Raw genomic sequence first — 22,731 nt, forward strand, 5'->3', positions numbered from 1 at the left:
TTTGGTAGTTAAGTAAGGGAGTTTCAAATTTTTGCAAACAATTGTATGAGAATTACGTAGAACTGCTACTGAGCTGGGATTTCTCACAAAAAGTTGGTAATATACCTGTTATATCCATTGCCCAGTATAATGACTTGGAGCCACAAAACTCGGCTGAAGTAAGTAAAAGGAGTAGAACTGTGACTGCAACACTTTCATCAGTTTCCCGCAGAATTCATTACAGAACTTAGTATAGAAACAGAAAAAGGATGTATGAGACGTTTATGGTTTTGTTTGTTTTTTCTATGTGCAACTTTATTCTAATAACTTAGTTCTGTTTTCAGAAAAAAAGTCAAGAAAGAACAAAATCACTGTCTCTGTGAGAGAAATCTCTGGGTGCATGTCTTCCTTGAAGGAAACTTTAGCAACTTTAAGAACAAAATGCTGGCTGTCTTGACAAGACTGACATGTTTAGAAGTGTAAAGGTATAATATACAGAGTACAAGAGGCTTTGTAGTTCAATACACTCAACCCAGGGAACCTTGGTCCTCGTCAGACACATCCTTCAATGTGAGGCACTTAGTTGTTGTCCTAATCTCCATTGTTTTGCACAAAAAAAATCTTCCCTAGATTTCTGATTTCAAGTCAGAGGTAACTGGCAGCATTAGTGATGTGGACTTGAGCAAAGATTCTGCGTTCACTCACGTTTGCAGTTGCCTACAGCGTAGTGAGGACATGGTCTGTATTCCTGAAAGGCCAATTATCCTTCACTGGCTTCCTTCAGTCCTTCTGGGTGCTCATGAGGACAGGCAGGCATAGCAATAGGTGGTCCTATTTCACACAATTAATTGAGAAAGATTTGACCCTGCTCCAATACAAACAGTCTGCAGTGTGTCCCCAGAAGTCCCTGCAACAAATGAGAGGGAACACAGGGCTGCTGCAGTGTGATAATTCAGGTTGCTCAGAAGTTGAGTTGGCTGCTGGAGTGCTGAGGGCTAGGTGCCATCTGCCCAATTTAACTTCGTAAAGTTATGTTAACCTAACTGGAGAAAAGAAATTAAAAAGTAAAGCAAGGAAAAATTCTTTTTAGGAAACAGTGAACAGAGCAGAATGTAATAATTTCATTGCCTAGTGCTCAATTCCCAGTTTGAATGCTTTACTGAGTATTTCCTAAAACAGGGACCTTACATAGAACTTCATAAAGTGGCTTGTGCCTACTAAAATAATAAAAGCTATATATTGATTGAATAGGCACATAGCATCTACTTCTCTTCAACCTTCATGTATTTAGCCTGTTCCTGTAACCTGGCTACTTTTCCAGGTTTTTTTATTATGCACAGACAAGCAATTAAGACAAGACAGATATTCTAAATTCTCATCATGGGAACAACCCCTGTCAGCAGGTTTGAATGTCTGATGGAGAGCCCAAAAGCAATCTTTGTATTTTAAAGAAAGGTAATATCCCTGTGGTTCTCTGACAAATAGATCTGGATTGTATTTCAATTGTCAGAAGCCAAAGACTGTCCATCTCCTTCACTGCAGTGCTAATAGTGCATGGAAAGCAAAACATGTTTAACTTGCATCAAGCCTTTCAGTGTCTCTGCTTTTTGTAAAAAAGAAGTGTTTGCTGTGAGATGGTGGCAGAAAAAAAACCCCACCCCACCTCTTTACAGAGTATGAGAGAAGAGTACTGGCTTCCAAGCCTTATTTTTTTGAACACTGGTGGATTATGTTTCCAACATTGTCCCTGGCACACTTCCAGGAGTCTTATATAGGAAAGGTTTTTAATTTCTTTTGTATTTTCTTATACTTTCCTTTTCCCTTTACTTTCTTCTAATTCCTTCCTCCCTTTCCTTCCTTACCTTTCTCTTCCTTTCTCCTAGGAACTAGTAAAGAAGACAATATGTGGCAAAACATCTTATATTCCAATTGGAAGCAGGATGTTTTGTAATTTTTCTTTTAAAGAGTCAGATAGGCAGTGAGGTAACTGTGGGCACTCACAGGAACTACTCTGCTCTCACACCAGCTGATCTGTGCGCAGAGCCAGGGCAGAGATTCACCTGTGGGAACGAGGTCTGCACGGACCTGTGTGAGGCCAATGGGCACTGCAGTGCTCTCCTCTCCTGCTCCCACCTAGCGGCCTCCAGGTCGGCAGGAGAGTGGCTCTGGGGGCCCAGCGTTTGGCCCAGACAGGGGCAAAGGTGGGATGAGCAGGAGCGGGCACGGGGCACTGCAGTGGTGCTGGAAGGTTTCGTCTCCTGGAAAGGGAGTTTTTACAAGGGCATGTAGTCATAGGACAAGGGGCAAAGGTGGGTTTAGATCAGACATTAGGAAGAAATTCTTCACTATGAGAGTGGTGAGACACTGAAACAGGTTGCCCAGAGAGGTTGTGGCTGTCCCATCTCTGAAGGTGTTCAAGGACGGGTTGGATGGGGGTTTGAGCAACCTGATGTAATGGAAGGTGTCCCTGCCCATGGCGGGGGGGCTGGAACAAGATGCTCTTTAAGGTCCTTTCCAACCGAAGCCATTCTATGATTTTATGATTCTATTATTTGATGTGTTGCATGCTACGCACCTGCTTATGAAATCCCTGACGTGCCTTCAGCAAACCAGCCACTCCTGAGACAGACCTAGAGCACAGCACCAGGTACTGGGTCTGCAGAGGAGGCAAGATTCCTGCCCACAAGAAATTTAACTTTCTGTGCCTTGGCTGTTTACTGCCCTGCCTGGGCTTCTTCCAGGCCTCCAGAGACCCTGGACAAATTCCATGGACTGAGCAACAGTAGCTAAAGCTTCATAAGCCGCCTTAGCAAATCTGTGGTTTTTGAACTATGTAAGTAGACCCATGGAGAAAGGGATTGTCATATTGATGCTTTGCTGGGAAAAAAAGGGAGAACCAATGTCCCAGTAAAGCTGAAGAGTCTTGATATTTGTAAGGGGAGTGAATGAACAACAGTCCGGTGTGGGATGGGTGGGTACTGGGCACGGCAGGCGAGTGGATGTGGTAGGAAGCGCAGGTGGTGGAGCTGGAATGCGACCCCGCGCACGGCAGCGGTCGGGGTTCAGGGCAGCTCCCCTCGTGCTCTGGGACATCTCTGTTCTGGAGGACAGTCCTAGGGCGAGACGGACCGCAGGGCGATGGACACGACCAGCTCACGCCAGTCGGCCGCTGTGGCTCTCCCAGCTCTCCTGTGCCTTCACTGGGGCGTGACTCCGACGACTCCCCATCACCACGACCCCTCAGAGGTCCTCCCGTTGGGGAAGAGGCGGGAGAGCGAGGCAAGTCCCCGGGGATGCCCCGATACCGACCCGCCAGGCGGACGGCAAACCCTCGCGGTGCCGCGGAGCGCACCTGCAGGCGATGCCTGCACCGTGCCCCCGCATCCCGGGACGCGCCGCGCGGCCGGGCGGGTGCTCCCAGGGGCGCCCTGCGGCGCCGGTGCCGGCGGCGGGGCGGTGCCGGGGCGGGCGGCCGCCAATGGTGCGGCGGGGGCGGTGCGGGCGGTGCAGGAACACCCGGGAGGTGACAGCGACGCGCCGCCCTCCCGGCGGCGAGCGGGCGCCGGCGAACATGGCAGAGGAGCGGCGTTGAGCCCGCGCCGCCGCCCGGGGAAGGGCGGTTGCCCCTGCGCGCCCAGCGGAGGGAGCGCAGCGCCGGCTCCTCCTCGGGGCTGTGTGTGATGGTGCGGGCATGGCGGGGCAGCCGGCGGCCGCGGCGCTGCTGAGGCGGGGGGCGGCTGGTCCCGGCCCCGGCAGCAGCAGCAGCGGTATCGAGCGGAGGCTGCCTCCCTCTCCCCGCTGAGAGAAGGAGGGAGCGCCTGGCTTCGCCGTGCCACTCGCCTCGCCGCCGCCATGCTGCCCGGGGTGGGGGTGTTCGGCACTGGGCTGACGGCGCGGGTGATCGTGCCGCTGCTGAAGGCGGAGGGCTTCGCCGTGAAGGCGCTGTGGGGCCGCACGCCCGAGGAGGCGGAGGAGCTGGCCAAGGAGATGAGCGTCCCCTTCTACACCAGCCGCATCGACGAGGTGCTGCTGCACCAGGACGTCGACCTGGTCTGTGTCAACCTGCCGCCGCCGCTCACCCGGCAGGTCGCCGTCAAGACCCTGGGTGAGTGCGGGCGGCCAGGGGGGCGACCCCGCCTCGGGCTCGGGATTCGCGCTCGCCCCGGGCTGAATGGAATTGAGCCCCCCCTCCCGCTCAGCGCGGAGTTTTCCGTTTGCTTTACTCTTCACCCCGCTTCCCTATTCCCCGTGTCCCCAGAGAGGGGCTGGCCGAGCCGCGGGTGCAGGCCGAGGACCGGCGGGGCGCGGGGGATGGCGCTGCGGCAGCTCGGTGTGACATCCCGTATCCCCGGTCCCCGCCGGCGTGGTCCCTCGGCACCGGGGACCCGCCCCTCCGGGATGCTCGGGCAAGCCTGGGCAGGGCCGGGCCTGACACCCAAGGGTGCGGGAGGAGGGAGCAGGTGTCATCCGTGTCGTGGTAAAAAGGAGAAAGTCGCGGTAGAAGGGAGGAAATAATCATCCCGCCCGCCGGTTCCCGTCCGTGGCTGGCAAGGGAGCGAGGATCCGAGCGTCGCGCCCGCCCTGGGGCACCCGCGCTGCTCGGGGGGTGCGGGTGTCCGCACTGCCCCGGCCCCCGGACCCCAGCTGCGAGCCAGAGTGGGAGGCAGGAAGCGGTGACAGCAGAGGAAACGCTGTTACTGCCGAGGCTTAGCGAAGCTCACGTACAAAGGGAAGGAGGGACTGAAAAAGTAGGCATGCACTGTGGTGAGCTGCTCTGGTTTCAGGCGTGCAGAAGCGGGCCGCATCTCGCTTTCTCCTGTGTGAGCGCAAGTCTGGGCTTTACTCTTTCAGCTTCGTGATCACTGGTCCTCGGACACTGGCTTTCCGATGGATTTTAGTGGAAGCACTTTCTGCAGTAAGGAAGTCTTAATTTGTCCCCGCAAATATAGGTGACAAAAGGTGAAAATGAGAGGAAAACGAGGTGTCGTCGCAGAGAGTGTGGAGGTTTATGAGCCGGCATGGCTGGTCCGGCTCTCGGGCTTTGGCTAAGTAGGCTGATTGCTATCACTCTCGGCCTCATAAATGTGTGTGGCATGTCGTAGTGTTACATTGCTACTAGCACACTCATTAGTCACCATTCAAATGCTGCTAATATCGCAGCCAGCTAGTGTTTTCAACATTTAAAATTAAGCAATTAAGGAAATTAAGTCAGTACCTAAAGAACAAATCCTGCCTCAAGTACAGTGTAGGCATTTGTCTGGAATCTTTGCTCAGTGTTACTTTCTGTACTCGGAAATGCTTGTTCTTTTAGTCAGAACATTTGCTTTTCTTTTATAATACACTTTTGACTTTTTCCTGAAGATGCTACACTTGCACCAGAAGCCTGACTTGCTTGCCAGAATGATGCGTGAATAAATTTGTAATGTAGAAGTATATATCCCAGAAAACGTATATAAAGGACAGTATAAGGTAACAAGGTTTCACGTTTGACACGCATTCATTTGGCGACAATTATGTCAGTTTTCCTGTGACACTATCTTCCTGCAGGTGTTGCTCATGGAAGTGTCCCAGCTTGCCTGGGATCTTAGAGGTAGAGTCCCATGAGGTTTCAGGCGGACACAAGGCAGCTGGTAGAAGAATAAAAATTCTGAAATAATAAAGAAACAAAATTGGTGTGCTTTTTCTCAGAGGGCCGGACACATGTCGAGCATAATAAAGTAATAATGTTTTGTCCTTCTCTGAATATTTGCAGATAAAGAAAAAAAAAAGTCTGTTCTCAGACATGAGCTGAATTTATGAATGGTTCTATGAATTGATGTAGCTGAGATGTTCATGGTAACTTGCTGATGCAATCTGCTAGCAACAGACCAGAGCAGGAAAAAAAGGTGTTTTCTCTCTGTTTATTAGAACAGCACTATTCTTGGTTCCCTTTCACCTCTAGTTAAAGGGTTTCCTCCCTTTCCCCAGTGGTCATTATTTATATGTTGTAGGGGTAACGATGTTTGTGTAAAAGTGCATGGAATGGTCATTAAACAGGGATTAAACAGGTTACAAGGTGATAATGTGCAACATCTGATAATTTTTTTGGGGGGTTTTATATAAAAGATTATTACAGAAATGTATCTTGGACTACAAATAATTCTTCTCACAGTTACTTCAGAGGTAAATTTTCCTAATTTTTTTTTTTTTTAATATGGACATTGGGTCTATAACAGTGAAAGTTCTTGCATGTTCTTATAGGTTCAAACAGGGAGCTAGAGCAGCAGTTTCCAAACTGCTGAGAGGATTATCTCTCTTCTGGCAGCTCCATCTCCTAGTTCTGCTTGTCCTTCATGACTTGGGAACTGCTGTGCCCTGGAGTGATTATTTTGCTTTAATCAATGCATTTTCTGGTTTGTTGGAGAGAGTGCAATTCAAGTGGGAGGTTCAGAAGGCTCTGGTAAACAGGGGCAATGTTATATAGGCTGAGGAAAGCAAAAGATGGAAAAACATTCCTTACTCTTGAAATTTCACACAAGAAATACTATGTAGCAGCTAGTGATAGGACATAGATGGGGGTACCAGAAGTTTTACAGGTGGAGACTTCAGGATGTCTAAACATGGCGTCCTGCATTGCAGTAGAAGAGGCTGAAGAAGACATGAGTTACTTCTTAATAACACATACGTCTGGCTTCTCTATTACAGGATGTGTATCTGGCCTGGGAGGAGGCAGGGACCAACTTTTCTTTGATACCTGTGTTTTATTTTAAATGGTCTTGTTTCCCAAAGCTGTGTTCTCATTTGTTAAAAGTTTCATTATTAAGAAGTAGAAGCCCAAGGAAGCAGTTGCAGGTGTTTCCGTCACCCATCTAGAGCTGAGTTTACACTGTGGATTTGCAGCACGTTAAGTCCACTCTGGGCTGTTTCTGATGCAGACTCCAGAGGTGAAGGTGGGGTGAAACAGGTGTCCCTGCAGCTGTGTTTAACTCTGGCCACTCAGTGGGAAGGACTCAGTTGTTTTGTTTTCACTGATGCACCTGACATGTAGATGTGTTGCTGCTTGAAATGTGTTTTTGGCTTAGTGGCCTATCAACTGCTGTTGAAACTGAAATGAATGTATGCCCCAGCTGAGGAAGTCCCCAAACTGTGGCTTTCTGGCAGCTTTTGAAGGGAGAAAATGGGAGAAAAAAGCTTCAAACTCGCCCTGTTAGCTTTTCCTCTAAACCTCTACTGCCTGTCTCTGTTAGAAATAGGTTCCTGAGCTGCATCTGACTCTATGGTGGTATTCTTAGGAGTAGGATCAATGTTGGGCAAGTCTTTGGAACAGACTGAAATCAAGAGAGAATTGGAAACCAGGCTGGTTTGAACAGTGACCAGAAGCACAAATAGAACACATGGTGTTTCATGTGAAATATGCTGATGGCCTCTGTCACTTCTGGATAAAAGGAATCAAATTCCTTGTTTGCTTCTATAAAATGGACCTGATTGACTCTTTCCCTTTCTTGCTGCTGGTCTGTCCTGCTCAGAATTTAAATTTAGGAGCTCTTTTTGTTATTGCTTTGAATTCTCTCCCTGGAGCATAATATAAAACTAATGTCCTGACTGACTTGTTGCTTGGTGGTCAAGAAAGATCAATGGATGAATATTTAGGTAAGCACTGAGAACAGTCCTGCTGTTGAATAGGGGCGGTTTCCATTCTCACTGAACTGAAACATTCAGTGTGTTTGCTAGAAATTGTCCTCTTTTCCTCTGCCTGCATGCTTCAGCAGTGCAGTTGTATCCCAGGCCTGATCAGGCAGGGGTGGTGTGTTTGCTTACAGGGATGAAATATGTCACCTATTGAGTGCCTATTTGTGCCCAGCATCAGAAGAGCTGCTAGTACAGACAACATGATATGACCCTCCACCTAGTTCAAAACTGTCAGCACATGACTCTTGCCAGTGTAATCACTCCTCAGTCAATTAGATATGACATTCTTCAGATCTTGACTGAAACACTTGCTTTGTGTGACTGAGTAGCTGCCATATCAGGTGAAATGATTTACTGTGTATGGTTCTGAGAAGACCTTGGTGACATTTCATCTTGAAGGCACAGATGTTTCTATGTGCCTGGTCCTGTTGGTGTTTGCGTAAAGTCGACTTTGCTAAAGAGAGCTTATTCCTGAGTTCCACATAAGTGTTTCTGGGGAGCAAATGTTCTGTTTTTGAGAAGACTCAAGTACCAGATGTTTAGCATATCTCTGGAGATGTTATCCTTGATTCTATTTACAGTTGTTTTGCTTACTCTTTCATCCCAAGTTGAGGACAGGAACACTGAGCTGTGTGTTGAATATTTACTGCACGTGTTCACAGCCATGTCTACGTAGTATGAGTTTTTGAAATGTTTATGTTGTAGAAGTGCATGATAGGAGTCCATTCTGCCTGGGGACTACATGAAGTACGACTTTACCAGGACTCCAGAAGCTGCTCCTCTTAAGGAGCACTTAAAGTTTTTTGCTGATTGGTGGTTCTTCTATGCTTGATTGTGGTCATGAGGGAGCATCTTTATTTAGAGAGGAACATAAATAGTACTGCCCAGATCCTTACCTTCCCATCACTTCATAGGAAGCACTGGCTCCACACAGGTGTGCAATATAGGCCTGCTGTCCAAAATGTGTTTGTGAGAACTCTGTGTTAAAGCACTGACAATATTATTGCTGGATCTATCTCTGAGGTGGGAGGAACATCCAGCTGCAATGACATAATTTACAGATCTGATGCAATCTCTAATTAATTTCTACATTCCTCTGCACCCATGCAAATCAGGCAGAAGTTAGGTTGTAGCAGGGGATAAAACTCAGTCCATAGTTTATAAAGCATTAGGATTCTTGGGGAAGAGATGCCCTATTAAGGGAAAACATTATCATGACTGTATATTATTAATAGCAATGTAATTCCTGTCCTGTAATACTGAGTTTAAATTTGACCTAACAGCAGTGGCTTTCAGCAGAACACGCTCCTATACTTGGAAGGCAGATGACTTTGCGGCATATTAAATGTGAATTATGGTCATCTTATTGTGAAAGAAGTCAGATGAAGTGCTGTCTATCTTTAATCAGCAGAGCTAGCAAAGGCTGTGATGCCTTTTTTTTTTTTTACATTTATTGGAAAGGCAGTCCAGAGAGCCTGCTGGCAATCGGCTGCATGTCGTCTTTCTACTTGAGTGATGAAGGTATACCACAGGAAATGGCATCTAACTCTTCCATTGACCTTTTTCTCTCAGTACGGCAGACCTTTAATGCCAGTATTATTCCTGTAAAATTCCTACAGAGATATTTGGCCTCCGAGACAGTTCAGGTAAAGACCACTGATCAGGTTTAAAACTCAAACTAATAAAAATAATAATAAAAAACCAACAGAACCCCCCCCCACCTCTTGTTTCCTTTCTGACCTTCAAATCAAAGGTGTGTTTTCATTTTTCCCAATTGCTCTCTTCTGTGTAAAAGTAGTCACCAGTTCTGTTGTTGCAGTGGTAGGTGGGTTGGGAGCCCAGTATGGACCAGACTTGGAATACTGTGACACTGAGCTCATGCTGTGATGACACACCCAAATTTTCCTAGCCTAAGAAACAGCCAATTGTGATGGAAGTGGTTGTTTTAAACAGTGTTAGACATGAAGATCTTACCGTGATCCTGTGTCCAGTCAGATCAGTTTGTGTTGCTGCAGTTTCTTCCCTACTGTTTTTAAACAGAGTGCTTGGCCTTGGTGATCCCAAAATGCTGTCTCCAGACCATTGTGGGCAACTGAAGTGGGTTGGGCTGACTCTCCTCAGGTTGGCTGCAGGAGTAGCCTAGGCCTACTCAGCTGGAGGAGGGGAGATGTGGAAAGCAGCATCTCTCAAGTTTGGTAGGTTACTGTCCGCTATCAGATTTTACTGTGCTCTGTAGGTGAGTTGGTTGAAACATATGGCAGCCCAAGCCCGCAGCAGCCCCAATTCTCCCTGTGATTTAAATGGCAAAACGTGCCGGAGCACAGACACCCTCCTTCCATCTGCTTGACTGCTGGGGGTTGGACCTTTGGCATGGTGAAGAAAACGAGAGCGTTGCTGACCTCTGCCAGTGTTTCATTTGATCTGTCATGCTTTGTTAGTCAGAGCCCATAGTCAGGGGTGATACTTTGAAGAGAAGTCTTCCTATTAATATATGTGTTGGGGTGCTGTTGTTGTCTTTTTTTTTTTGTTTGTTTGTTTGTTTTGGTAAAGTCCATATGCAAGTCCTTACGACATTTATCATTTCACTGTGCTTTGAACACTATTGTTGCGCTATTCTGCTCTTACATCATGTTAGCAATGGTGGCAAATACAGCTATTTTTTTTTACTGTCTGTGGTGCTGGAAAAACTCATCTGTTCCAAGACTGGTGCACGCCAGGGCTGTTTCCAGCACAGGTCCTCCCAGGGCACCCTTGTCAGTGCAAACAGAGACAAACCAGCATTAGCAGTGCAGTAATACCTTGATTTGGCATTGCAAATGGATGGAAGAGGTAAGCAGCTCTCTGAGGCATGGCTTCTGGTGTGGCTGAGGAAGATTTGACTAGTGTGAGTTAACTAAAATAGAGCTGGAAGTAGTAAAATATCTCCCATGAGCAAAGGAGGCATTGGTGCTAAAGATGCAGGCATGCATGTCTAGCCTTGTGGCTGTGCTAGTGAGGATCTCCTTCTGTGTTTCACTTGATGGCACAGTTCGTACAGTGAGTACCACACAGACAACATCTTGTGTGGCTATTTTTTTTTTTTGTTAAAATGGCACAGCTGTGCTGTTGCACAAACAGAAAATGTGCAGCATAGCTTGATTCTATGAGAAGATGAGAGAAGGTATTGATAAAAGGTGTGTTTATAGTGTTAGAGCTGTGCCCAGGCTATGTATTGTAATTATTTAACTTCTAGAATAGAATATTGTGCTCCTGTAACATGGGAAACATCAGAAGACAGATATTTTATTTTTGTTATTGTTGTTATTATTATTTCTTGCGTAGCTTTGTGCCTTCATTCTTGACACTGTGATGCCTGAGCTGTCTGAACCATCTTCAGTAGACCTTCCCTCTGTGACTTTGTCTTGTTGCTTGGTTTTAGGGACTTGAGTTGCCAAGTGATCAGTGGTATAGGTAAAGGAAGGACTTGCAAGCTACTTCTGTTCCAGATTTTGAAAGAATATTAAATAATAAATTCAGGGAGAATATGTAGGTAAATGTGGAGAAGGGAAAATATGTTGAGCAAATAAAAAGACTAGATTTCCAAGCTTCCCATAGTTACCTCTTTTCTCTCTTTTTTTTTTCCCTTTTTTGTTTTTTTGTTTTTTTTCTTAAAGCCCTCTCATGCCTGAGATTGACAGTACATGACAGAGGTTTGCTGTATGCTCCTGACATGGGTAGTTGAGCACAACCCCTGATGGAGGCAGGGTGAAAGCTCTGCAAAACCCTAAATACGTTGTTCTATCTGCTTTTGTTTGAAAACCAGGTAAACTGTGTTGAAGCATATTGCAGCTTACTGTCCTTTTCTTTGTATGTGTAGCAGATTTTGCCCATTGTGCAATAGTGATGGCAGAGCACCAAGGATGAAAATGGAGTTAAATTTTCAGGATAGCCAAGATGGGCATTTTTCACAGGCCACTGCAATGCAACAGCCCCCTTCACTGTTAATATCTGTTTGCCACAGTACTTTTTCAAGTGGCTATGAATTGTTCTGGTTGCTTCAAACCACTGAAGCAGAAATGTTTACCCTACTGCTTTTTATTATCCATGTAGCAAACTCTGAGCTCCTAAGAGTAAGCTGTCAAAGTCAGTGACTTCATTTGCAAGGTCAGCATGCATGCCAGTAACAAAACCACACTCCTTAAAAAAAGTTATTTTGGGTCTTAAGTCTTGATATAAACAAATTTATTTAAATGGCTATGTAATTAAAGAGGGACAATCTCTTGTGTAGGTTTCCTAAATTGATTTAAGGCCTGGCTTGCACATAGATTTTTGTACCAGTATAATTATGACTGCAAGGGGTGTGATTTCTGTAATGCAATAATTGCTCTGTGGTCATTGGAAGTCCAGCTGGTGTGACTTGGCATGAACATTTTTCTGCCAGCACAATGGCACCTGTATGTGGTACAGGTTATTCCTGCTCCTGTGCAGACATGAGTGGTCAGTTGCATACATCTTTGGAGCATTCAGCTGGCACAGATGTATCTGTGTTACAGTCCAGCTCTAGGTGTATTGGTATAGCTGTGCTCTGCACAAAGATGGTCCATTTATTCATTCCAGTGGTTCATGGTTGTGGACACTGTGAGGAATTTGGTTTGGCTATTGAGTCACTGTCAGTTTGGTGACCTTTGAACAAAAGTCTCCAAAAGGTCTCCAAACTTCCGTGCTTGTTCAGGAGTTGGTTATGCTAAAAATGTGGTGAAGAGCAGAGGAGGATGAACCTTGCTGCCCTGCACAGCTGCCACCGACCACCCGTGTCAGACAAGACTCATCCACCTGGCAAGTGTAAGCATAATTATCCTTGAGCACTGTGGATGCCTGGGATAGCTGCACCTCCAGATGGTGGAACTGGCATCCAGGAACATAAACACCAGATCTTATGAATACACAGGTTTGACTGGCAGAGTAACGGGAGTTACGGAGGCTGAGAGTTTACCCTCTCTTGCCCTTTAGAAAGAGACCACAGCATCCTTTGTTTTAGCGTAGCCAGGGCTAATGATGAAAGGTTTTTTTTTTATTGGGCCTAACTCCTAACTATGAGCATGGTGAAGAGCATGGAAAATGAGAACATGGTGTGAGGAACTTGCTTGGTAGTAATGTAAGAGTAAACATAGTGATTTAACACAGGGAGTAAAATTGCTTTTGTCATTTGATACTGTGCTAGAGTTTATCTCAGGGTGAAAACTGGTGCCTTCAATTCCATCACAGCAGCAATCACAACTTTAGTGAAGCAGATGGAAGTGAAAAAAAGGCAGCACCTTTGTTTTGCATTCTGATGTTTCCATGGCTTTTATCAGCAATAAAGACCCTTGTTTTGGCACTTCTTTGCAGTGAATGTTTGGCTGTCTTCAGCTATTCCATCTGGAAATTTTTTTTGCCAGGAAATGCCCAGAAGGGAGGTTATGGTTGAATTAAATACTGTTTCTAGGGTACTGGGCTTCACATGGCTAATGAGAAGCCTTAATATAGAGAGCTTTTCAAAATCCAAATGGAGTCAAGCAAGGAGAGAGAACTATAAAATAGTAATTATCCTTGCTATGCTGGAGTGATGTTGCTTAAAAATGTGAAACCAAGGGCTAGACTGAGCACTCCCAATTCTTTCTCTTGGTGTCTGGACATATAGTTTCATATATGTATAAAAATCTAAAAAAACCACCAGGGTGAAAAATAGATAAATTAAAAATTCCTGGAAATTCCTTCCCTTCCTTCACTTCCTCAGCCCATAAAAGACAATGCAACTGTTAGTGTTTCATGTGGGGGTAGGAAAGGGGAGAGAAAATAGCTGGGAGAACATCTGAAACAATTGCAGCTAAGTTTGTGTGCATCAAAATAAAATCCAGAAATGTGCCTGAAAGTTGTATGTAAAAGCTTTGATTCTGATCCTGCTTGTTACACTGTAAATGCAATTAAAGCTCTACTGGATCAAAGGAAATAGTTGAAATCTGTGATGATGTTACTGAGAATGGATTGTGGCCCAAAAGAAAAACTAACTGTGCCTCAGGGAGAGGGGCCTGGACTCGCAGATCTGTGTCCTCTCAGCAAAGGCATTTCTGTCAATTCAGGAAATGATTGGTGGGAGTCTTGGGACACAGTTCTGCAAACCTTTGCTTACAAGTAGTCTCCTTGAAGACAAAAATCACTGATTCCTTATAGAGAATATTTGTAAAGCACAGTAATTCATGTAAGTAGGAATTTGCTTGCAAATGGCTTTTGTACTAGTTCATCAAAAATCTGAAGATGTAGCTACATCTGTACAATTCCATAGCTCAATACAGTAGTGTTTCTATAACATGTTATGGCAGCATGTCTGCAGGAATGAAAAATAAGAGGGAAAATATTTGGAGCAGAGGTGCATAGATACCTTAGCCATAGCCTGCAAAAATCTATCACTAAATAACAGAGCTTGCAGAACTCTTGTGACTTGCTGCTTGCCTTGAAGGAACTTGACAGTTTAGTGCTGGGAAAGACGCTTTGTGGTTAAACAGTATGAGATGCTTTGATAAAGACTTTCTTCTCAGGCAGAGTGCTAAGCAGCACTCCCTGAGACTAGTTTGTGGCTGTAGCGTTATCCAAATGCATGAGATGGTGTCCTGAATTTTAAATTCATGTTGCTGAAGAATTCTGTTTAAAGATCTGTGTCATGAGATGTTTGGTTTGCAGGGGTGACATCTTTGTTAAACTAGCCAAAGTATGTGTGGACATGGCCTGTGACTATTAGCATAGCTTGAGAAAACCATGGACCTGAAATGTAATTCTGAATATAATTTTCACTCCACCACATAGCCATTAGGAAAAAATACTGTGATGCATTGGATGCCTAAAATGAGGAAATTGTGTTCACAAGCCATCTTGCTTCTGTCTCATGAATGCTGTTCTGTTTGCTTGTGAGATGTGATGCTGTCTAGCAGAGTTATTTATGCCTTTGATTATAGTGCTATCTCACAGCTTGTCATATAAATTTAATTGTGATGGTACTGTGGTTGTCGTTGTTTGAAATTACAGATTTGTTCACATAGGCGAAGGTGATCCTTCACAAGGCCTGATGATGTGCCCAGATGTTTTGGCAGCTGCTGAGACCACACCTGCTTCCATCTGTGTGCAGAGGAACCTGACCCTTTACATGTCAGGTGGGGATAAAATTGTTCCTCTATACCCTTGTTGTGTGTTTGATGAGACTCCTATTTGCTCTAAGCAAGACTGGTATGATGAGAATTAAGCTTCAGAATTTCTGTCGTGAGCTTCCATTCTCTGTAACACGGGTTGTGTGTTTTAATTAGATTGCACTTCCTGCCTTCCTGAAGCTGGTTTCATCTTTCAGGATGCCCAAAACTACAGACTGGTGATGAGGGAGCACAGGGAAATTAAGAGACTTGCAGAAGTTTGTGTGGGAAGCTGGTGGCAGGGGCAGAAGCTGAGGCCTCTGAGGCCTCTGAGGTCTGCTCTTCTTTTTCACTGCGGGACCTGCTGCAGCTGAACGCTGTTGAGGGGATGATAGTCATGGGAAGCACATCTGAGCTGCTGGAAGAGGACCAGTTGCTGTCACTCTGATCGGGGCTTTCCCCCAGATGGTTGTGCAGGGACTCTAAAACCAGGGTGGAAAGAGAAGATTGGGGAGAGTGCAGAGTAACCTGGTTCACAGTGGAGAATAACCTCTACTGCTACTCTTGTGGGCGTCCCTTTTTAATGTGTGCAGGGCAGCTTGTGAAGGAATTGCAAGGACTTTTTGAGACACTGAATACTACATGGGTTATTAATGTCAGTAATCATCTTTCTAGTGTTGGAGCTTTATTTAACAGATGCTTTAAAAAAAAATCTTAATAGGACAGCTTGCTATGAGCAGAGATGGCTCAGTGGCTGGGAGACTTGTGTATTTATTTTTACTAAAGTATGGAGCTTCTCTTTAGTATTTGTTCTGGCCCTCTGCACACTGGGAAACCCCTTTTTTTAGCAAATGGGCAGGGCCTTTTTGGGCTGACTAGAGCAACTGGTGTTTTGGAAGATAAACAGTAGCATACATGTGTTATGTTGGTTGCAAATACAACCTTGAGCATCGGCTCAAGCTGATATGAGCAAGTTCAGATTTGCAGCTGCTGTTAGGAGTGCTCAAATGAAGCATCAAAAAAGATATGTGTAATTTCATGTCTGGGCATTTTTTTAGCCTGTAGAGTGCTTGGCCTCTTGCATGGTACAGAATCATCTGATAGTGCTGGGTGAAAGTGAGTAGGGTGCTGGTAGTTGCTGGAGCTGCATGTACTGTCGGGGTCTTGTCATGCTTACAGGGAGTTTGCACTAGATGGAGTTGCACTGTACAGAGCCATGAATGAGGTCTTTCTAGGTAGATCTGAGTGTTAGTGCTTTTCACTAAGGTGGTATATAAATAAATAGGCATTAGAAAACATTTCCTTTCCTTGGTGCCTGACAGAAAATTGTGGGATGATGCTCTAACTGCTAAATCAGGTTTTGGTAAATCATTTAAAGCTCTCTTGATGAGTCTTAAATGTAATGCAACAAGTGAGTTATTAATTGGCCTTGTGAGCTCTTTGGTTTAATGACAAAGGACTGGATTTTGAGGCTTTTGCTTACTTTGGGGAGGAAGTACTTTTACATTTCTTGATTGAAAAGAATGCATCGAAGAATTAACAGCAGAGAAGCACAGGAAACTGGTTTTTTACTCCTAGAGAATATTAGTTTTACTGCACTGCAGCTCTGGATCAGGATGATGGATACATCTAGGTTTTTATAACTGTTCGTCTGGTCTTAGTATGTTAGCTTGCCTTGTATGTGGTGCTTGCAGCTAGGAAGTCTGTAGTATGCAAGCAGATCATATGGATTATACTCTCATGACTGTAATGAGATATATTCTTCATCCATATATCAAAAATCTCTAAAACAAACTTCAGATGGCGTTATGCTGTAGCAATAGGCTTGTGAAATTGCTGCAACTGTTGATGCAGGAAAAAAGGAGTGTCACATTCTTCCAGTCCTGCCAGCAAATAAAATATATTAATTTGTAACTTAGTATTGTTCCCAGAATATATATCTGTAGTAATAAGATCACCTTGTCAGTCTCTCTGTCTTTTTCTTATTATCTGTTCTTTTATTCCAGGCTCGTCTGGCACTGTAAAGCCTGTCAGGGCCTGAAACTAGTATTAGGGAAATTAGTGAGGGTAATTGTGCTGCTTCAGTTTTCTTGTAGCAAACAGTGGTGGTAGTTTCTTGATTGGAAAAAAAAAAATTAAAATATGGCCAGAGAGGAAAAGAAGTCAGAAAATTAACGTCGGACCGAGATAGACTTTTTAACTCTGGTACGAGGACTGTGTAGCATGAGCCTCTGTTCTGATTTAATGAAGCTGTACTGTCCCAATCTCTAAACCTGTAATTACAAGGCTGTGAGAGATGGATTGAGGTGGACAGTAGTTAGGATATTAATTAAAATGCCACGGATGACATGGAACATCAAGCCTTATGTGCTTTAAGCAGGGAAACTGGAGGATATGTCATTCAAAATGCCTTGAATTTTCAGTCTTGGATCTTGTTTCTTCTTTTGGATGCTCAAGTAACTGTAAATTGCTTCACAGGGCATGAGATAATGAAAATTCAGGTATTTATAGTCAAATGTTCATTTTGGTAGGATTAGAGTGATTTCAGCTAGCCTATTGCTTTTCAGACATGGAAACCAGAAAAAAGGCCTGTGTGGAGCAATCTGAGATTTATGTCTACATTTCCTAGGAGAATTTAATCTTTTTTTTCATGTCAGTATCCCCCTGTGCTCATGTAACTCAAATTCTTTCCCACAGAAATATGCATGCAGTCATTCTTTATTCCTCCTTTGGGTTAAAGGTCCTTGGGATTAGAAGTGGAGCAGGTGAAGAACACTTTGAGCAGTTGGGGATGGGACTCCCATGTGTCTCTGGTTCTCAGTTTTGCAGATCCTATAGCCTTTAGCACATCTGTGGCATTCCTTTTTTCGTGTTCTAATTATATGTCCCATGAGAAGTTTTACAATGATGGGAAAACTCTCACCTCTTTTGGTAGCTGCAGGTGTTGGAGCCCATTCATTTGAAGCACATCAACCGCGGTGAGTGATCAGAGGCAGCATAAGCTTGCAGAGCTCTTATCCTGGCCTGTCTCAATACAGCAGTGAGTGGTTTGGGTTAAAGTGTGGGAAGGGGGTTATTCACCTGGGCAGGGTTGGGCCCCTAGGCAGCTTGTCCTTCTCTGCATTTGTGTAAAGCAGTGGAATAGATGCAGTTGTTCTCTAGGCAGTAGGTTTGTTAGGCATCAGTGCAGAGGTGTCTTTCACCTGGTGGGAGGCTAACTGTGAAAATTCAAGCAGAATTGCATTCAAGGTCAGGTGCTAAAACATTCACAGCCCTGAAGGACTATGCTGTCTCTGAAAGTTTTGGTTGTTCAAAATCATTCAGATTTCACCCCTGAGAGCTAGATCAGTATTAGGAGTGTGTCAGGTGTCACCCTAATGGAACTTCCACATGCCTGAAGCCTAAAGACTTGAAAGCCTTCTGATCTGCTATTGGCAAAAAGTCATCTGTTTGAAGTCGCTTTCTGTTTAGCAGTTGTTGTTTTGTCCAAAATCCCAAAGAAACTGGTCTTCTACTGAAAGCAGCATTACAAGAAATGGAAAGCCAAACCCAGTCACTTGCATTGTCTCAGCATTTCCGTGAGACTGAAAGAAGTGGCCAGACCAAGTTGTTTTTCTTAAAACAAATACTTCTTTTTTTCTAGTTTAGTGCTTGTTTTATGGCTGATACCTTTTTGCTGCGTTTTATCTTAGAGCAGTAAAAAGCTGTAAATACTGGGAGTGGGATAAAGAGAATGGAATTTTTGGTAGAAATGTGCAGTGGGCCATAGTTGGGCCATGCTGCTACTGCTGTCTGCACAGCAGCAAACTTTAGTCAGATAGGAGAATATTGTATTTCTTTCTGCATGGCTGACTTTGTTACATTTGGTGGCCTGTGTTTGACTTGCTACCTTTGTTTGGAAACACTGCCAAAAAAAGGAGAGTTATGAGGGGTGGGGAGTAGCATGGGCTGTTGAGGTTAAAGTCCTGTGTTAGGGGTAGACACCACATAACACTTCCCTCTGCCCCCTGTGCAGGAGACAGACACTTGCTGCAGGTTCCCTGAATGTCTCAGCAATGTGACAAGCCATGCCCAGTCTTGTGTGAAGTGGTGAAAAGGCTTAGCAGCGTTCTTTGGCGTTTCTTGTCTTTGAGAATGCATCGCTTGAAACCTTCAGAAAACAGTTGCCTGGAAGGGGAGGATGTGTTTCAGTCAAATGATAAGAGGGGAGGGGCTGTTCTCAGGGCTGACTGTGAGACACCTCCCTTGTGTGGAACGCAAAAACGGGAAAAATAGATGAAAACAGAAAATGGAAAGGCACCCATCATGCTGACAAATTTGGCCTGAGGAAGCCAGCTGAATAAAGGCCGGCAGGGGAGGGGATGGGAGAGTCGGAGAAGGAGGGAACAAGTGTTAATGCAGCAGGCTGTGCTTCTGGGACGACGCTTGCAAATGGAAGGGGAAAGAGGGTGTAGCTCTTGTTACTCTCAAATTCCCTTGTCTGCCTTCCCTCTTGCCTAGGAGCTGTGTTCCCTGTCTCCCCTCCCACTACCAGGCTGTGGGCTGCTTGCCTGGAAAGGGCTGTGTACCAGTTGCCCCTCGGATGTGCTGCAGGGGCTCACATGGTGGTGGTGGGCCCCTGGCAGTGAAATGCAGCTGGGAGGAGAGGGCTGGGGCAGGACCTGAAGTGAGGTTTGCATTACTCTGGGAAAGGGTAAACTGAGAGGGAGGAAGACATCATTGACTTCAATGAGAACTGTCACATCTCCAACACTAAGATGCAGTGAATTAATGAACCTTCCCTGGAAATGAAAATGCTAGCCATATGCTTTGGTGGTGAAAAAGGTTAAACAGAGAAGTGTGTTACCTTTACTGTCTTTTCTTCAAGCTGTCTTGAACTTTCCAGAGAGACTCTGTAAAGGCTCTCTCCCTGTGGAGATGAACTTCAAAGATCAAGACTCTTGAGTGGAGGAATAAAGCAACCTGTCTGGTGCTGCAAACTCCCCACTGAGGTACCAAGAACTATTCTGGTCAGGCAGAAAATGCCTTGGGCACCAAGTGCAGCAGGTTACTGATAGTATCACTGTGATGGTGAAGGATGGAAAGGTAGCCTTCCTTTAGAGGATTAGGAAGGCAGGGAGAAGTCAGGCACAGTTAGAAATTTTTATTTATTAAGCAGGGTTGATGAATAGGTGTTTCAGCATCAGTAAACCATAGGACATTTGATAAGAGCCTTGTTGAGTAACTCCAGAAGTTTTTGCCAAACGCAGTAAGGTCTGTTTGAAGTGACCTGTCATGTGTCTGTGTGTGCCATAGCCTCCCATACTTTCAGGTGTATGAGCTGTCTTCCCAAGATGGTTGCTGAAATGTGCTGTAGGCAGATGGCCAGTGTGACCTAGCCTGAACTCAACCTGTGTGTAGAAAATGGGTAAAAAGTCTGTAAAAATTTGCACTTAGGTAATTTTTTTTTTTTTTTTTGTGAGGAGGTTCTCCAGGAGAATGCTTTTCTCCATGCTCTGGGAAGGGAATAGCATTGGTCCAGGTTCCATCAGGGCTTGATCTTCGTTGCTGCTCTCAGGTCTGTGTCGCAGCCCTGCCATCTGCCTTGTTTTTGTTGAAGCCACCCAGCTCCTCATAGCGAGGGCCTGTAAGAATATCTGTATTATCCTGACCTGTGCTATGATGCTGCCTGATTTGGCAGTGGTTCCCATGCAGTGTATTTCAGTTGTGCAGCAAGCATTACGGTTAGGTGGGCTCAAACTTACTTGCTGTTGTTTGAATAGAGTTAAATGCCCCAATGATGGTGTTAGCAGCACCCCTGCAGCCCTTTCATTGAGGTGCTTTCCTAGTGCATGCAGTACTTCAGTATACTCCAGGCAGCCCCAGCCAGTGGCTTGTAGGCAAGAAATTGCTTGTGGGTGTCTTCAGTCTGATCTGTGGTTCAGCCAGGCCCAGGTGTAGAGGGAGAGCAAACTAAGTGTTGTTCATCTCTCACCTGGTTCACAGCCTTCACTGGCACATTTTTAAACACTGGGCTTGAAAGGGGGAGCTAAGGGGCTGTTACTGTGACTTGCTTGACTTGGCCCAATGCACAACTCAGCCTTTTCCTAACATGGGTATGTCTACAGCATGCATGCCTTTGTATAGCTGAGCTATGTTTTTCTCCTCCTGGCTTCTTTTTATGCAAGTTTTTCTCATGTGAAATATTTTGGATTAGATGAGGTTTACAAGGAGGAGTTGACATTACATTTCAAGGTTTGCTTCTGCTATTCCTTCGGCATACTGACATCATATCCCCTGGGGTCAAACCTCTGGGATAAGAGCCAGTATTTAAAAAGATTTTTCTTTTCAGGGTGGAGGAATATCTTCTAATTTCACCCCCCTACGAGTTCAACCTCTCCCTCTTGCACTACTTGTTCATTAGTTCAGATTCCACCTCTACAACAAGTAAAAAAAGACTCTGTTAGCCCTTATTGTGATACTTGATGCTTAACCATCTGTTTAGAAGGGATTGATGATACTACATGCAGCTTGATCTCCTCCTGACTCGTTTCTGAATTGCTGGTACATCCCTGTATGCTCTTAAGCCATCTTTGAAGCTCACTGTGTCACAGCATACATGAGGGGTAAATCTACTGAAGTCAGCCAAGTGGTACCAGCGTGAAACTGGAGTGACCAGAAAATCATGTCTTCTTTCTTCTGGATTATGTACAGCAGAGAGGGGTGAAAGCTCCAAGTGAGCAGAGAAAATTTTGAAAGCAGCTTTTTGATTTCCCTACCAAAGAGTCTGGCCAAGTATGCTGAAAGTAATTCCACAGACCACAAGCTGATTTGAAGTGGGTCCCTGGAGTTGCATAAACAGACAGTGCATTATTCATGAGCTAACTGAGCCTTTGCCCTCCTCCAGCAGACTGGGACAAGCAGAAATGTGCTTGCTTCCTTCACCTGGTTGACTGGCCCTCTGGGAAGGCTCTACTGTGTGCAGAGCGGAGTGGAGAGAAGAGAAGGCTGCTGATATAATTAGGCTGATTGGCACTGTGATGTAGGAGCAGTTATGGGAAGCCCATATGAATTCACTTACGGCTTGTTAGTGCTGTGTTTGTCAGACAGCAGTCAATGGGGATCAGAAGTCTGGGGTGCACAAAAATGATGCAGGAGGGAAAGACTGCCTAGGTACCAGTGTACCTGTGTGCTAACCCCACAGGCTCAAGCACATCTCATCCTTGTTCCTCCTGCATTCACTTGGAGAAAACAAAAATAACAGTATCTTCATTAGAAGCTGTTGAATGTGGCCTCCTTCAGTGTATTTCAGAATCATAATCTTGTAGAAAGCATATCTCACCCAGTAGGAATTCAGCAAATCCAATATCAGGCTTATGATGCTGGATCTGGCGTGAGTGGTTTCAGCTCAGCTGACCATGAGCTGACATGAGAGCAGAAGGGGCTACCTTGTTTGTACCCATAGCTATGATGTTCATGCGGGATGTGTTTGTGGGAGAACTGGGTGTTGTGTGTGGCTTCTTCTTGAAGCATCATGTCATAGGGAAGCTAAATAGACACAGAAACATGGACTTGGAGCAGTTGAAGTGGCCACAAAAAAGGGAATCCAGTTGGTGGCTATTGCCCCTTTCCTTCATGCTGTGTTTGTCAGTCTTGAAAGTTCCACATCTGACTACTTCCTTAGTAGCTTCTCTCCTCTCTGGTTTTATTCCAGCAACAGTGCTAAAATGACATTTTGCTCCTCTCCCATCCTCCGCTGCTTACTTTGCCATCTAAGCACTGAGCTGCAACAGCTATAACATTAATGTGCCATGAGCAAAACCTCCTAAAATACTGTGATCTGACAGAGAGCAGATGAATGTTGTCACTTGAATGTGTTCTACCAAGTTTTACTTAGTGTTACGTGTGTAGCAGTGGATATTTTAGCTGGTACAGATGTGCAATAATGTTCTTAGTCCCAGGACTGCAC

General features: G+C 45.1%; 1 protein-coding gene across 2 annotated transcripts in view; it reads left to right on the top strand.

The window, feature by feature from the left end:
- Positions 1 to 3,511: 3,511 nt before the first annotated feature.
- Positions 3,512 to 22,731, top strand: part of LOC121673484 (glucose-fructose oxidoreductase domain-containing protein 1) — a 68,281-nt gene continuing 49,061 nt past the window's right edge. The window contains exon 1 of one of the 2 annotated variants that reach the window (XM_042046814.1): positions 3,512 to 4,084. In XM_042046814.1, the coding sequence (XP_041902748.1) occupies positions 3,832 to 4,084 (253 nt within the window). In that variant the 5' untranslated portion in view covers positions 3,512 to 3,831. Of the gene's footprint in view, positions 4,085 to 14,685; positions 14,811 to 22,731 lie in introns of those variants that run through there. The other variant, XM_042046815.1, reaches the window with a different exon arrangement.

The sequence above is a fragment of the Corvus kubaryi genome, unplaced genomic scaffold, assembly GCF_017639235.1.
Source record: "Corvus kubaryi isolate FWS band 111438036 unplaced genomic scaffold, C.kubaryi_AGA036_p1.0 65455, whole genome shotgun sequence".
NCBI lineage: Eukaryota > Metazoa > Chordata > Aves > Passeriformes > Corvidae > Corvus > Corvus kubaryi.